The 17,235-nt window shown below is 23.6% G+C and overlaps 6 protein-coding genes across 6 annotated transcripts; all 6 read left to right on the top strand. All coding sequences in view use genetic code 6, as the record gives it.

Moving 5' to 3' along the window:
- Positions 1 to 1,338: 1,338 nt before the first annotated feature.
- On the top strand, positions 1,339 to 3,288 carry TTHERM_00275730 (Serine/Threonine kinase domain protein; the record flags this gene model as incomplete). Its single annotated transcript, XM_001016014.3, has 1 exon — positions 1,339 to 3,288. One exon carries the CDS (start codon positions 1,339 to 1,341, stop codon positions 3,286 to 3,288), a length of 1,950 nt encoding a protein of 649 aa, XP_001016014.1.
- A 1,115-nt stretch (positions 3,289 to 4,403) lies between these two features.
- TTHERM_00275720 (Serine/Threonine kinase domain protein) lies at positions 4,404 to 6,425 on the top strand (the record flags this gene model as incomplete). Its single annotated transcript, XM_001016013.2, has 1 exon — positions 4,404 to 6,425. One exon carries the CDS (start codon positions 4,404 to 4,406, stop codon positions 6,423 to 6,425), a length of 2,022 nt encoding a protein of 673 aa, XP_001016013.2.
- A 1,025-nt stretch (positions 6,426 to 7,450) lies between these two features.
- Positions 7,451 to 8,110, top strand: TTHERM_00275710 (ankyrin domain protein; the record flags this gene model as incomplete). Its single annotated transcript, XM_001016012.1, has 1 exon — positions 7,451 to 8,110. One exon carries the CDS (start codon positions 7,451 to 7,453, stop codon positions 8,108 to 8,110), a length of 660 nt encoding a protein of 219 aa, XP_001016012.1.
- TTHERM_00275700 (Sec7 domain protein) lies at positions 8,111 to 12,090 on the top strand (the record flags this gene model as incomplete). Its single annotated transcript, XM_001016011.2, has 5 exons — positions 8,111 to 8,270; positions 8,581 to 8,837; positions 8,901 to 9,915; positions 9,978 to 10,147; positions 10,207 to 12,090. 5 exons carry the CDS (start codon positions 8,111 to 8,113, stop codon positions 12,088 to 12,090), a joined length of 3,486 nt encoding a protein of 1,161 aa, XP_001016011.2.
- Positions 12,091 to 13,905: 1,815 nt separating this feature from the next.
- Positions 13,906 to 14,350, top strand: TTHERM_000274718 (transmembrane protein, putative; the record flags this gene model as incomplete). Its single annotated transcript, XM_012797634.1, has 2 exons — positions 13,906 to 14,259; positions 14,321 to 14,350. The coding sequence occupies 2 exons, from the start codon at positions 13,906 to 13,908 to the stop codon at positions 14,348 to 14,350; spliced, it is 384 nt and encodes a 127-aa protein (XP_012653088.1).
- Positions 14,351 to 16,045: 1,695 nt separating this feature from the next.
- On the top strand, positions 16,046 to 16,751 carry TTHERM_000274711 (transmembrane protein, putative; the record flags this gene model as incomplete). The annotated part of the gene is made up of 2 exons (XM_012797633.1): positions 16,046 to 16,483; positions 16,542 to 16,751. 2 exons carry the CDS (start codon positions 16,046 to 16,048, stop codon positions 16,749 to 16,751), a joined length of 648 nt encoding a protein of 215 aa, XP_012653087.1.
- Between the last annotated feature and the right edge of the window lie 484 nt (positions 16,752 to 17,235).

The raw sequence follows: 17,235 nt of genomic DNA, 5'->3' as shown, positions 1-17,235 counted from the left end.
TATTTTTATTGTTTCTCTCCACATCTTCTATTTTTTCTCTAAGACTTTTCAAAGTAATACTCAATAAACAACTCTTGTTTATAATTTCTTATTAATTGTTATTCTTACAAGGCGATTAAATATATCCATCTTTTGTTTTTGATAGACTCTTAAATTTTTGAATAATTTCAATATTTTTCCCATTATTTATATCTTTAATATATAAAAGATAAGGCATCAAGAAATCGTTTTGTAATTTCAGATGCAGTATTAAATCTCTTGATCCAATATTTCATCAGAAAAAGCATAATAAAATTTAGGTCATTTTTAATTTTCATATATCAGAATTCCAAGCTCAAAGAATGTACAATGTTCATAAACATAAAAAGTTGTCTCTAAGAATTTTTAAAAGATTTTCCATTTTTAATTTTTAACAGTATCAATTTTTTTTTTATAAAAAGATAATAAGCTAGTAAAAAGAAAAAGCTTTGCATAAGAAAAATTAAATAAAATAAATTTTTAAAAATTAAATTTAAAATTGTAATTTACAAAAATAAACCTAAAAAATACATTTTCTATTTTTAGACACCATTCTTATATACAAGTTATAAGTCAATATAAACTATTGTGATTAAAATGATCAAAAAAATAATTTTTTATTGTACTAATAGCTCAAGAGAGTAAATTGAATATAAAAATTTAATTGTTATAAATGCAAGATTAGTGCTATCATTTTATGAGTTAAGAATAATTTATCTTAAACATAATAATAATATGCTTTATTTTTCAATTAATTATCAACTTATCTTCAGTTTGGCTTTTGCTAAAATGTTCTTAATATGCTGTATCTATTTATTAATTTGAGTCCATTAATTAATTTATGAAGCCTTTTTTAAATTAAAAACTTTGATAAAGTAAAATCCATTATGCTCAAAAATTGCTAAGTTAAATAGAAAAAAATATTTTCCATAAAACTATAATTTTAATGAAATTAATTGAATGAATTCATAAAATTTGAATTTAAATACTTTTTATGTGATAAAAAATTCTATAGATAAATTTTTTAGGCTGTTTATAACAAAAAATTGTACTGAACCAGATTTAGAATTAATATTATATTTTTTGTTATAACTTTTATTAATGATTTACAGAATCCTACATTTGCAATCTATGAAGGATTATCTATATAATTATGTTTGATTTACTTTGATCAAGGTTGTTTTACAAAAATTCTTTATAATTTATTGGTGATTAGCCATCAATTAAGAGCAATTTAACAAAAGGAATTCAAGCAATTTATAAATCATTAAGTTTTGAGAAGAAAAATTGATAAGAAAAAGAAATATTAAATTAAAGAAAATGAAAAAAAATAATAAATTTGAGTAACTTAAATCTTCGATAAAGGGAAGTCTAAATCTCAAGATTTCCTAAGAAACCATGTTTTCTCAAAGAAAAGAAATTATCGAATAAGACAGTGCCTATAATATTTACTACATCATGGGTAATTTTCATACATACTATTAGGAATTTGAAATTTTGGGAGAGGGATGTGTTGGTTTAGTTAAGAAAGTGCGCAAGATTTCTACAGGTGAGTATTTCGCTTGCAAAACAGTAAAATTAAAAGATGAAGAAACTGTAATGTAGGTCATTAGAGAATTTAAAAATATTTAAAAATTAAACCATCCCAACATAGTAAAAATGTACGAACTTTTTGTAGACGAAGTGAAAAGAAGAATTTACACAATAATGGAATTAGTAGAAGCAAGAGAGATGTTTGAAGTTATCAGAAAATTGGGATCATATTCTGAATAAATAGCTTCAAAAATTTTCAAATAAATCCTTTAATCTATTAAATACATGCATGATCAATTGGTTTGCCACAGAGATTTAAAGCCGAACAATATTTTAGCCACTGAAGACGGGCTCTGTGTTAAAATCACTGATTTTAATATTTCTAAATTTGGAAGTCAGAATAAAAAGGATTAGCTATACAACTAAAATCTAAAAATGTGGACCTATACTGGAACAGTCTCTTTTTCAGCACCTGAAATTTTTTCAGAGAGCGAGTATGATCAGTCTGTAGATATTTGGAGTGCCGGAGTTGTTTTATACACCATGCTTAGTGGATAAGAACCTTTCTAAGCTGAATATCTTAAAGATTTAATTCAGAAAATATAGACAGCTGATTACTCTTTTCCCGCTGAAAGTTGGGAGCATATAAGTGAAGATGCAAAAGATCTAATTAGAAAATGCTTAATCTTAAATGCAGAGGAAAGGATTAAACCAGAGTAGGCTCTCCTTCATCCTTGGATTACTGGTAAGCAAAATACTTCTCCATTAGCTTTAATCTTCTTTAATAATTTTGAGAACACAGCCAAAAAGCTTTCCAAGCAAGTTAATGCTTACGAAAAGCTTGGACTTATAAAAATATCGGAAAGAAAAAAATCAGTTGATTCAAGTATTCTCCGCTAACACTAACTTAGATAATTTTGCTTAAACGAAGCTAATAATAATTAAAATAGCATAAAAGAGGCTTTTGACGATTAATCTAAGTCTATAACTAGTTTTGCTACTTATAAAAATATACAATAATAATTGACACCTGAAGCTAGTGGAAGCTTATTGTCTTTTAACTAGTTCAACACTTTTAATAACTAATCTTCTCCTTTTATAAATGCTAATAATTAAAATACATTAGAAATGTCCAAAAGGGCGAGTATATGCTTTGCAACTATAAAAAATATATAGAAGTGTAATGAAAGCATCGAAGAAAGTGACTAGGAATCGGCATAAAACTCGCCTTAATTTCAGCGCTCTCCTAGAGCAAAAAAATACCATAAAACTCTGATCATTCACGATAGATATAGACTAAGTGAGTAAGATTAATTTACAATTTAGTAAAATGAAATTATAGCATCTTCCACATCAAGTATTTCTCACACTTTTACAGATGAAATAGTTGATTAAGGCATCAGTAATACAAATATTTAAAATTAAAGCTAAAATCTTATAAATCCTATATATACTATGCTCCAAAATAAAATCAGCTATCTTAATAAATCAAACTTATAAATATGTAATATTCAGGAATAGGATAGTATGAATAGCTTAAATTCAACTGAAATTTATAGCAGTAATAGAGAAATAGAAAACTCTCAAACATTTAATTCAAAATTAAATATAGATATATCATTTCAAAATACTCAATTAAAAAGTGAATAGACTAGCATTTCTCCTTAAAAGCGCAAGTAGCCTAAAAATAATACCTTTTTAATAAGCTCAGTATAGAAAACAATGTGTTCTTCTTGATTGATTTTGCGCAATCAATTAAAGATTAAAAAAAATAAATTAGGACTTAGTAATAGAATTTCATTTTCAAATGAATATGAAAAATTTTAAATAAACAATTTAAATAAAATAAATCTTCATATAAATGTAAAATAAAAACAAGCTGGATTAGCCAATCAATGAAGAATTCAAAATAAATCTAATTAACTTATTATTTACCAGATCAATTTTAATTATTTGATAAATTGGTATATTTATGAGTCTTCCTTACTTAACATAATTTATAAAAAACATAGGAATGACGTTATTAAAATTTCATTTAATTATTTATAATTAAATAGATAAAAGAATCATTTTCTAAACTTGTAATTTTGTTTGTTAAATTAATTAATTTTTAGCCTTCTTTATATTTTATTAATTTATTTATTTACGTTTAAATACTTCAAAAGAATCAATTTTTTAAACAATTTACTAAAATTTAATACAAAAGCACTTTTCAAATTATAAATAAACTTGTTTTCAAAATAATATTTTTAAATGAAGTAATTAGATAAATCTTTTTAAGAAGAAGTATAGGATAATTTTGAATAATCATAGAATTCTTTATAAAATATAATTACATATTTTTTTAATACTATTAGAGAACTATGTGTAAATTAAAAAGGTCATAGTTGATTCTTTATAAAAATAATAAAATTCAGTAATACTTGATTTTAAAAAAAGTATTACTGAGTAGAAATCTTAGTATAATTCTTTGTGGTATAATTGATTTTTCTGAATTAAGTTATATTTTTCTTTAAAAGCATACTCTAAAATCAAAAACCAACGTGTTAGAAAAAATATTTTAAACTTTAAAAATTATTTCAAGCTTTAACTAACATTTTTATGTAATGTGTAAAAGCTGATTACACTAAAGTAATTATGGTCAAATGAACTAGAACTATTAAAATTTTTTATGCAAATTTTAGCCTATATCATACTAAATAAACAATGGTTTTAATTAAACACAAATAATAAATATATCGATTTACAAGAAAAATTTTACTCAACCATCTATTTATTTAATAAAAGAAAATTTGGTAATAAAAGTTTGGATAAGTTGCTTTAACTCCAAAATAATAAATAAGCTTATTAAAATGTCGAAAAATGAAAAAATGAATAAACTAAGGAGCTAGCTTAAAGGCACAATCAAGAAAGTAAATTATCCAATGATTTCAGATAGGGCTGAAGTTGTAGAGAAGGATCGAGAGTATTAAATTTATTATATCCCTGGAAATTTTAGCTCATTTTTCGAAGAACTAGATATATTAGGAGAAGGATGTGTTGGTTTAGTTAAAAAAGTGAAGAGAATATCAGATGGTGAGCTCTTTGCCTGTAAAATGGTGAAATTAAAAGATGAAGAAACTGTTTTACAGGTTATAAGAGAATTTAAGAATATAAAGAAGCTTAATCACCCTAATATTGTACGAGTTTATGAGCTTTACGTTGATGAAATTAAGAGAAGAATCTATACTATAATGGAATTAGTAGAAGCAAGCGAAATGTTTGAAGTAATTAGAAAGTTAGGATCTTATTCTGAAGAAATAGCCTCACGAATTTTCAAATAAATTCTCTCATGCATACGCTATATGCATGAATCATGTGTATGCCATAGAGATCTGAAGCCTAATAACATTCTCTCTACAGAAGATGGACAATGTGTTAAAATAACCGACTTCAATATTTCGAAATTTGGGTCTACTACAAAAAAGGATAAGTTTTTTAACAAGAATGTTAAAATGTGGACTTATACAGGTACTGTTTCCTTCTCTGCTCCAGAAGTTTTTAGTGAAGACGAGTATGACTAATCAGTAGATATATGGAGTGCGGGTGTAGTACTTTATACTATGCTAAGTGGCTAGGAACCATTTTAGGCTGAGTATTTGTAGGACTTAATTGCAAAAATACAAAATGCAGATTATCAATTTTAAAGCCATATTTGGTCAGCAATAAGTGACGAAGCGAAAGATCTTATTTAAAAATGTTTAATTTTAAATCCTAAAGAGAGAATTACTCCAGATTAAGCGCTTCTCCATCCTTGGATAACTGGAAAATAAAATACTTCACCTCTAGCTCTTATAATATTTAATAACTTTGAAAATAACGCAAGAAGACTATCTAAAAAGGTTCATGCCTATCAAAAACTAGGTTTAATAAAACCTGTAAGCAGAAAAATATCAATAGACTATAGCATCTTGCAAAGGACTAACCATCACAGTGAATAGGAATTCTCATAAGAAAGTCCTTATTCTCTAGGCCACATAATTTTAAGAAAAGATAGTGGAAACTCAAAATAATCTACTTCCTCATAGAATAGAAATTACTCTTCGTTTTATGAGGCATGTTTAAAAACAGAGTAGTGCAAAGAAGAATCACTACCAGCTGAGTTATTGAATATTTAATAAGTTGAATCTCCCACCAATGATAATAATAATTCTCCTCCTAAAATAACTATCTCTCCACTTAAAGAACAAAAAAGCAATCAATCAGTATTTTTTAAACAAAGCATAACCCCTCATATATGCTTTTCAGACTAAGTAATAAACCGCCATCAAAAATCCTAAACTTTTTCTGAAGAAATTATCAACAATGAATCTTAAAATAATACAAAGATAAAAAGAATTCAAAGTCTTTATGTTGATGAGAAAAATATTAATAATTAATAATAAGAAGAAGAGGAAAAGGGAAATGATTTATAAGAATCCTACAGCTCGAAAAAATTGTAAGCTGATCCATAATTTTCTAGATTTGCTAGGTCTTAAAAAACTCACAAAACTTTAATTCTACACGATAGATACAAACTAAATGAAGAAGAATAATTTTTATTATCTTAAAATTAATTTTCTGAATAATTTATTAGCACAAATACTCTAACATAAATTAATCAAATTTAAAATTTTTAAACAAGTTATAGCACAAATTTAAATCAACAAACTAACCCATCTCTAATATTTATTGGTGAGTCTTTAGCATAAAAAACTTAATAAGATGAAGGTGTAATAGAAGAAGATCCTATCGTAAATTTATAAAAGCTTCAAGTAAAACCAGATTAAAATAGAAAAAAAGTAAGACATTTTACAGTTAACGATTAAGTAAAATGCTACCAATACCCTAAGTGATCTTTTAAAAATAAAAAAGATTAGTGGCACCAACAAACAAACAGATTTAGTAATAAAAACTATAATAAAAACTGTTATAAAACATTTAATATAAAAAATTTCTAGTTTATAATTATATTTGGCTAAAATATATCAAACTAATCCCATAAAACTTCTAACAATAATTTATATAAAATATTTTAAATTATTAGTATATTTATTTATTTAATTATATTACTTACTTATTTATTATTTTGTTTTCAACTTCTAAAAAAAAAAACAAATATGATATAATTTTAGATTCCTAAATCTTATTTATTTATTTATAATAGAATAATAATTAAAAAAAATATTTAAATTACTTTTAAGAAAACAACAAATGAATTAAATGAATTGATTAAATTGCACCATAGGTACTCTTCTTTAAGGAGAGTTAAAATATTTCTATTTGCAGTTTTTATTTATTTCTTTTAAAAAAAATAAAAATAAGAACTTTTTAACGTTTTTTTGGAAAAGTATAGACGGTGTGGTGTATTGATTCAAAATATATTTAAATATTTTATTTGCAAAAATAAAAAAAATATATTTTTAAAACTTTTTATAAATATTAAATTGTGTTATTTTTAACCATTTTTAATTAATTTCATATAATATTAAATTAATTTGAATAATTTCTTTTAATTTTATCTATCATTTGTTCTTAGTTATAATTTGCAGGTAGTAGTTGTTATTATTTTGCAATAGCAAATGCACTTTATTTTGTTAATTATTCATGAGAAACAACAAGTTTTCTTTGTCTCTGTTTACAGTTTTTTTGTTATTTATTTCTTGAGAGTTAAAACAAAACTATATTTACAGGTGAAGTAGTTTCCAAAATCTGTAAAGAGAGATTAATTACTTTCAGAATAGTAAATTTTTGATAACATAGTTAGTTTGAAAGAAGACAGTAATTAATAAAAATCAATAATTGAATAATTAGCGTATATTAAAATCTATAATAGTGTTGGTAAATTAAACAGTAAAAAATACATAGCACATCTCTAAAAATGGGAAATCAATAGCTAAATAGAAACGAAGAAGAAGAAATTTATATAGATTAGAGAGGTTTCAAAATTTCCTATGAAGAGCAGTAATTACTTAAAAAGAAATATGGTGATTAAAACATCAAACTCAACAAACTTTGTTCTGAAGATACAACAATTAATAATGATAAAAATGCATTTACTCTTAGGAAAAAAGAGAAAAAAATTGTTAAAAACTAAGGAAATAAATATTAAAGTAATGGGAATATTGCTTCATGTCTAGGATGCATGGCACATGACTAGAAAGAATTGCATTTTGATAATAATGAACTAAATATAAATATAGACTAGAGCAAGCCAAAGGGAAAATTAACGAATAATTCAATTGCATATTTAGCTCCTAGCGAAATTAATTTTTTCAAGAGCAGCGCTAGCAGAAACGTTAGTGCAATAAGATTCTTTTTGAAAAAGGGAGTTAATATTAATATTTTAGATGAAGAAAGAACATCTCCCTTGCATGTTGCAAGTAGACATGGGTCAGTTTAAGTGGTAGAAGAACTACTAAATTGTGGAGCAGATTGTGATATTACTGATATTGCTGGGTGGACACCTTTGCATGTTGCCGCATTCTTTTAAAGGGATGCAGTCTGCGAGCTTTTATTAAAAAAGGGCGCTAAGCACTGAATGAAAAACAGGGACGGATAAATTGCAATTGACTTAGTTAAGGATAAAAAAACAAGAGAAGTATTTGAAAAATATGCTACACCTTATGACCTAAATCTCCAATAAAGAAACAGTCTAGCTTATTATGAAAACAAGTAATATAATCCTTACTCGCATCAAAGTAAATTACTTAAAATACTAAAATAATTTGTATTTATTTCAAAATATGACATCGAGGAGAATAAAATTAAAAAAAATAAATAGAAAATAACTTGTTCTTCTTTATTAAATTTTAATATGAATGCATTTAAAAATAAATCTGACGGTCTGGTCGATAAATTCAAAATTAAATAATCAAAAATTTTTAAATATTTTAATTGTGGATTTTAATTAATATTTTGAATCCTAAATACCACTTAATTATTTTCTATTTAAATAGCTTCACAAATAATTATTTCATTCATATAAATACTTTAAATATTTTTTATTAGATCTCTAAAAGAGGTTTATTGATGGCGAGGACTAATATTACTGCATATAAGAATAAGATGATGAATACTTCTACAATCCTAACTAATAAATTAAACAAAACTATGAGAGAAATATCCCTCCCCCTACGATTAATTCTATAAAAAATGATTAAAATCAAAGCAATACATTCAACAACCAATCCCACAATATTCTCGAAGATTCAAGAGTTTTAAATTAATATGAAATTATGATTTAGTAAATCAATTAAGAAGAAATGGTAAATAAGCTATTTATTATATTTTCCCAATTATTTTAATTTATTATTTATTTTAATGCATAGTTCAACAAATAGTAAAATTTAAATGACTAATAAGAAGTTTAAAATAACTTTACCTTTAAAAATTTCTTCGATCAGTCTTTGGAAAATTATAAGGAAGAGGAAATAGAAGAATAAAAATATGATTAATTTATTATTAAAGATTCTCTCTATATGAATTCTCCTAAATTTTCAACCCACCAAAAATACAACAATGTAACTAATATAACAGCTCATTTTTCTGCTTTAAAACCTACTCCTTTGAGCCTGTAAAAGATTCAAACTCCAGTTGAGGTAGGCATTATTTAAAACCATAAGGAAACAAATGATGAGGCTTCTTAATCTATCGGATAAAATATAGATTCCCCAACAAGCACTCGAAAGGGGAAAATAAACGAAGATATGTTTTTTTCACCAAATCCAAATAATATGAATGAATTTAATTCTAAAGCAGACAAAGTTAGCAATAAAATGTATATTTAGAAATCTCATGAAATAGATTATAATGAAATTGAAAAATATAGAATGTAATCTCCAATATAAAGGGGAAGATCATAATCTTAAACATCTGTGCTTATATAGTATTAGCAGTCGAGATTAGGTTCTAATACAAATACTGCAATTATAGACAACGAGCATGAGATAATGGAACCAAATATGCTTTCTCCTCGTAAGCACAAATATTATCTTTACTTTAAGTCACTCAAACATCGTTTGGCTCAAGAAAAATCGTCTGTTGCTATAGAAGTAGATACAAGCCAGCTGGTTCAAAATGTAGGACTAGTAAATTTTAACTCTCCTACTCCAAATAAAACATTTTAAGGGTTTACTTATCCCTAATAATCAGAAGGCTTTACAGTAGTTAATGAAGAATTTTATTCTAAAGATATAGAAAGCTTAAAAAAATTAAACACAGCAAACCGTTTACCTTATCAAATTTCAGAAGACGAAAGCTCTCCCAAAGAAAGAAAAATAATTAACTTTAGTGAGTGTGTAGGAAAACAATAAAAGCAGCTCATTCAATATTAGCTGAGATAAAGTAATTATTTACATTATTTTTTTCATATTTAATTGAATTTGTAATTTGAAATGTTGAATTAGAACTAAATTTTGATGAGGATTATGACGAATCAAACATTGTTGTTGATGATATTGAAACAAATGACATCATGAAAATATAGGACAGTATTAAACTTAAGAAGATTCCTGGATAAAATATACAAGAGCAAGGTTATAAACAAAGCAAACAATAAATTAAAGAATATTTATAAGTATTTTATCAATTTTTTTTTTTCAACTAATTATTACTATTATTTAATTATAAAAAAAGATAAACCAAAGTATACCTTTTAAGCTAAAAAACGTTTATAATACTCCTTGCGATCCAAAAAAAGATTTAGATTTTAAAATGATTTCTAATAACTAACAAATAGATTAAAACCAAACTGATTTTATTACAAAATCGGATAAACTAATCCAATAAATACCACTCATGAGCCACAACAGTTAAAACATTAGCAATCTCAATTAATAATCTTAAGAAAACAAAATTTTTTTCTAAAATAATTTATAATAACAACAATTCTAATTATAATAAACCTAAAACGAAATGATTTAAAATAATTAGGTTATCAATAACAGTAATAATATTAATAATTAATAATTTAGCATCGCTAATATTATTCAGTAAAATAACAACTAAAATCAAAATGAATCAAATTAATAATATTTATAAACAGTAAGCCCTTTACTTAAACGCCATAGCATTAATGGTTAGTTGAGCGGAAAGAAAAAGATCCCTCTAAGTCCAACCCCTTCTACTAATAGTATCTTTTTTGTGAATAGATAAGTTTTGAGTATCCGTTAGCTCGTCTTAGATGAAGATATGATAGAGTCAGCCTATTAATTTAGATCTGAAAATCAAAACTCTTTTCTAATATAAGGTGCTAATTACGAACAATCTAGTGCTTTAAAAAGAAAAAAGTAGCCTTCGATTTCATAAAATATAATGAATTCACCATAAATTGAGATTCAAAATAATCGTAAGCAATCAATAATCTCTAATAGATAGAAGTACATGCTGGAGTTTTCATAAAATTTACTAGAGATAGGAATAAGTCTTTTTAATTCTTCACCTCTATGTGGTTTATCTTTCTTAATATTATTTGATTATATAAAACCTGAAAGTGAAGATATAGTAAAATTTTTAATGTAAAATCCTTCTACTCCTGTGAGTGCTTAGCAAGCTAACAGCTTAGAGCAAACATATCTTCTTAAAAAGAGTAAGCAAGCAATTACCGAAATACTTACGGATTTATCTCTATAAGAAAACTGCGAAATTCTCTATTATTATAGCACCTTTTTCAGTTTCTCTAATAGCAGTTTTTGTAGTGCCTTAAGGTACTTTGTTTAAGACTTACAACTTTAAAATGATCCTGAATAAATAGATATATTGCTAAGCTGTTTCGCAAAAAAATTCTTTTAGCAAAATTAACAACAATCAAGCTTGTTTGAGAGCTCAGACTCTGTCCACATGCTTGCATTTGCAACCTTTATGTTAGACATAGATATCCACTTCCATAAAGAGCATGATTTACCTAAACTAATTTAAGAATTTTAAATGAATATCTAAGGCATAAACGGAGGAAAAAACTTTTCGTAGGATTTCATAAATAACATAATCGAGAACTTGTTAGATAAAAAAATTACTCACATAGTCTCAAATAAGCTAATTGAAAAATAAAAATAACACTATGTTGCTGTTTTCAATCTTTTACTTCACGAGAAGGCATAGATATTTGTCTCTGTATTTAAGCAAAGTGCAAAAACACCTCATTAAAAATTATAAAATATAGGAGGTTTAAATTAGCCTCCTGAATAAGAGCTCGTTCTTTTTATATTAGATAATTTAGCTATTGTAACCAATAAAAACCATACCTCTAATCCTTTGTCTCACATATCTATTTTTTCAATGCTAAGCTTAATAATAAGCTATAAAAATTAAGTACTAATCCTAAAACCGGCTTAGATATTCAATAAGAGCTCTATTCAAGTTGCAAAGCTAGATCCTTAAACATAGGGCTTTATTGTAAAATAAAAGTAACAGTTGAAGTTTAGAGTTAAAGGCGAAGAAGAAGGAAAGCTATTAGATTAGAAGCTAAGACAGCTTTTTTCTACAAATAATAGTTAAAATTAAGGAATTAGAAAAAATTGATTGCCTTAATCTAAAAATGTAAAAATAAAAAAGGTAAATACATACAAAGATACATTCATCCACCCATCAAGTTTCATATACTTATTACTTAAAACATAATAATTTACTTACTACTTTAATTATTTAATTATTATAATTTGTTTATTAATATACCATTCATGACTATCTATTTATTGATTTCTATTCAAAACAAATAAATCTGTCTTTAAAAAATTTAATTCATAGTAAATAAATTATCTTATTAGTGGAAACATTAGAAACAATAGTTAAAATTAAGAATATCAAAAAGTTGATTTTCTTATTGAAAAATGAAAAAAGATAAATAAACATTTAAAAATATATCCTGGTAATAAAAAAATTTATTACTTTTAGCAAAATAATTTATTTATTACTTTAATAATTAATTTCAGTATTAAATTTTTTTTTATTAAAATGTCATTCTGAATTAATTACAAATTCATTTATTTTCAAATCAGATCAATTTATTTTAATTCAATTCATATTATTATACAAAAAAATAAATAGTTAAATTTATAAAATTAATTTTATTTGTCTAAGCTATATAAAGATAACTAAATACACAAATACATACATACATACATACATACATACATACATACATACATACATACATACATACATACACATATACACCCTGGTTTGTAAAAAAAGTTTAGTATATTTATTATCTGAAACATAATACCATAAATCCTCGAGACGAGTCAGTGTATCATGGAAATCTATTTTAGAATTTTTCTTCTTCTTAAAATCATACATAAAACAGGTCAAGGAAGTTTTTTATTCCATTGAGTACTCGTCGCCAATATCTATTATATTCCATCTTATTTCTACCACAATTATTCTAATTTTTTCTTTATTTTGCCTCATCTAACCAATAATTCCATACTTTTGAGAGAACTCGTAGAAATTAGTTATTTCAGATTCTATCAAGCTACGAATACATGACTGATTTGTCAGAGATATTCTATTTCGGATAAGAAATTGATTACAAAATTATAGATAGCATAGATAGTAATTTTTTTGATTTGGATTTAATAATCTACACATAAGATAAGGGAAAGTTAAGATAATTTATGATAGAGACTGAGATAAAATATCCATTAAAGGAAAATATATGCTAAACAAGAGAATATCTAATAAATAATGTATGCATACATTCTATGGCAAATATTGAAATTTATGATTAAAAAATGTTTTCATCAATAATAAAAATTCACATTTTTAAATTTAAATTGTTTAAAATGCACATGTTTTTTATATCACTTGAAAATTTCTAAAGTTTTACAAAAATTTAAATCAGATTATCACCAATTTATATTATTAATAGCTTTCTAACATGGCAGAAATAAATTATTTTTGATTGAAATAATTATTTTTACATATTTTTAAGACTAGTAGTATTGATATAAGTATTAAAATTTAGTTAAACAAATTAGTTTTATAATTAGATATAAAATATTTTCTTTTTGTTTTATCTTTAATTGTAATTCATTTCAATATCAGTAATTTATTTAAATACTAACATAATATTTGATAAAACTAAATAAAGATCATTTTCTAAAGCATAAATTAAAAATTTTTTTGTTGCTATGAATGATTATTATTTAATTAATTGAATTAAAATAATCAAATATCTAATTTGATTTTACATATAAACAAACAAATAACTCTTTCTAATAAAATTTATTTTAAAAATAAAGATGATAGCAAAAATATTAATACTAATATAAATTATTTTAATAAGTAGAATTGCTTAATGTGTACAAGTTATATAGATGCATACATAAATTACCAATGATTATCATTTAAATTAAAGGATAGATTTATCAAAATAATATAAAAAAGGAGAAGAGATATAATATAAAATAAAAATATCTTTAGTAGGATAGTATTCTGAATATGAATTAATTATTTATGCTGATGATGATGATATAATTGAGAGTAAATTTACTATGTAAACGCAAATTTAATTTCCTTTCAATAAAGATATATGTAATGAGAATGTTTATTAACGCAATCGAATATGCATTGATTAATTGTATCAATATGATTATTAATATTACTTATTATATCAGCTTACAATAAAATGCTTATCTGATGTTTGTAGGACTAGATAGTATTTTATTGTTCAAAAAAAAAGATAGTAAAGTAATAAATATCACTTTTAAAAATATATCTTTAATTTCTTTTCAAATATTTAAACTTATAGACGAAGAAAAATTACAACCATATTAAATGATACTGTAAAAGTTTTTGTTTAAAGAGCAATCAGAAAAAAGGTTTTATCTAATTTGGGAAGATGCAAATTTAGATAAAATTATAGTCCTTGTAAATGAGGATCATCCTTGTTATAACAATGTATAATTTAATTTTTAATCTTAGCTGATTGAAATAAAGTGCTAGGAAGAAGTAGAAATAGTCTTTGTATCTTCCGATCTGTATGATTTGCTATTTATGGGATAATCAATGAAAAACTTTGAACTATAACCTTAAATCAAATACAATTTTAGATAATTTAATCATGAAATTTTTTTTATTTATGGTTCTTGTAGTTTGAGAACAGATTAATAAGAAATAGAATTAGTATCAGAAAATGCTTATCTGGTTTTAGGAATAAAAAGATTTACAGGAGAAGTATAAATTTACTGCAACTAAACTGCTATATTCCTGGGAGCTGATTACTATTATGATTGGTTTCTAAAAATGATTTCTATTTAAGAACCAAAAAATGGTGAATAATATTAAATAAATTAAATTAAATAGGAAAATTACTATCTTACAGAATATTAATATAATGATTGCTTTTAATTTTAATCTAAAAATTTTTATTTTTATGTATTGAGAAGTCATTCTAGATTATAAATTGATTCCATATCAAGCACACCAGAAGAATTAGAGTAAGAATACCAAATTAAAAAAATATCTTATGAAATTAACTAGGAAATATGCATTCAAAACTCAAATTAATTTTACCATTATTATTTTGTATTAAGTAAGTAATTATATTTGACATTTATAACTTAACAACTTTGATTAATCACTTGTATAATTTAAACATAGGCAAAAGCAAAGGAGATATTTTTATGCACCAAAAAAGATTACTTCATTAATCTACATTTTTAACACAATCAAAATTTAAATATTTCATCCCTATTAGAATGAATATAGAATCTTTATTTTTTAATTCTAACCATTGCTCAGGAAGTGCATTAGCTAAAATATGTTTATAAACAGATAATGAAAAAGTAAGTAAATTATTAATTTTAAACCTTAATATAACTACTATTATTTAATAAATAGTTTAAAATATAGTTGTAAACCAATAGTTAATAAAAATATGAATTAGATAAAACTAATTAGTGCTAAATAATTCTTAATGAAAATATATAAGATTTTTATATTTATCCTGTAAATAAGAAATTATATTCCAATTCAAGGATAATATATCAATGCTATAGTTAGAGTAACAAAACCATTGAAAACATGGTTTAAATTAATAATAATAATAATAATGTAATAGATTTAAATGTAAATAAATAATATTCAATAAAACTACTTTATGAAAAATAATCAATTAATTCATATTATAATTCAATCTTGAAATTATCATAAGATGGATCATGTTCTGGATACATAATAGCAGAAGATAAGGATATGATTATTCCTGTTGATTTCATTTAAGAGAATCTCTGCCAAATATTTCTTTAAGAGAACTATTTCTAAGAAATAGAAGATTTCTATTAAATTTATTTATAAATAAGTATATTTGATAAAATTTAAATAATAAATAAACCATAAATTATGTTCAAAAATAATTTTGCTTAAATTAGCTAAGTAACTGAACCTTTTATTTCTCTCAAAAAATCTTAGTTTAATTTATATTCAGATAAAATATTGATTACAACAAGTGTATCTAACTCAATCATTAAAATTAATGATAAAAATATTTTTTAATTATCTAGCAATTAAATTCTTCCTATTGATTTATTGCAGCAAGAAACTATTGATATTATTTTTGAATTGCATATTTAAGCTCCTGTTTCAGTAACAATTTTCTTTGAAAATATTTCTTACTTAAATGATTCAAGTAATGAATTTGATAGTTGGTTTAATTAATAACAATTCTATTACTTTTGGAACAGCAAAGAAAGAGGTTTTCAATTTAAAGGTGAATTTTATTATTAATATTTATACTATCCAAATAGTGAAAAGAAATCGAATTTTGACTTAAGAAAACTTTAATATTCTAATTTGTTATAAAAACTTTCATGTAATGGTATTAAGCAATAAGGATCTATTGGATTATTAATTAAACCTGTTGAATCTTAAACTTCTTAGTCTGATGAGGCATAAGTTTATTAAATCATGTTTTGTAAAATTATAATTTAGATTCAATATTTATATTAATAAAAATAAATATTTAAAAACAGAAAATGATGAATTTGAAAAATCTCTTGAGATTTACAACGTTTGTTAATAAATTTAATTAAATATTGAAAGCAATCGTAAACATAAACAACTATATTATTTAATTAATATTATATAAGAATATTAAGGAGCCTACTAAATCTAAAATTACAAAATTTCGAATTAAAGTCAAAACTTTTTATTAGATTGTTTAAGCAGTTAAAAATATCTGAAGTTAAACAACAAACCTAGCTATTAGTACAGGCGATAATTTTTGGATATGAAAATAATATTTAAGCTAATATTTGTACATAGTTTAAAGATGTATTATCCAATGAAAATTAGTGATAAAAATGATTTTTTTAAATTTTAAATATTACCCTATTCAAAATATAAAATTTAAATGAGTAATCATCAAAGTAATAATTCTTCAACGATAATGCATTATTGGTTCGAAATTTCTGATCTTAGTCATTTTGAATTATTTGCTATAAACTAAACTTATGATAAAAATTGGTAAATTAGCTAGGATAATTCAATAATTTATACTGAAGAACAATACAATTTTTGTTTTTTTTATCCTCTAGATTTTGAGTTTGAATATTCTATAAAATTATCTATGATTTATGAGCGTCTAAGAGCTAAATTAAATTAAGAAAATACACTATCTAAGTAAAGAATGTTTATATTCTTTAATGAAAGAGAAGAAAAAGAATA

The sequence above is a fragment of the Tetrahymena thermophila genome (genome assembly GCF_000189635.1).
Source record: "Tetrahymena thermophila SB210 genomic scaffold scf_8254649, whole genome shotgun sequence".
In the NCBI taxonomy this organism is placed as follows: domain Eukaryota; phylum Ciliophora; class Oligohymenophorea; order Hymenostomatida; family Tetrahymenidae; genus Tetrahymena; species Tetrahymena thermophila.
The sequence above is the reverse complement of the archived record's forward strand: the minus strand, read 5'-3'. Positions and strand labels throughout refer to the sequence as shown.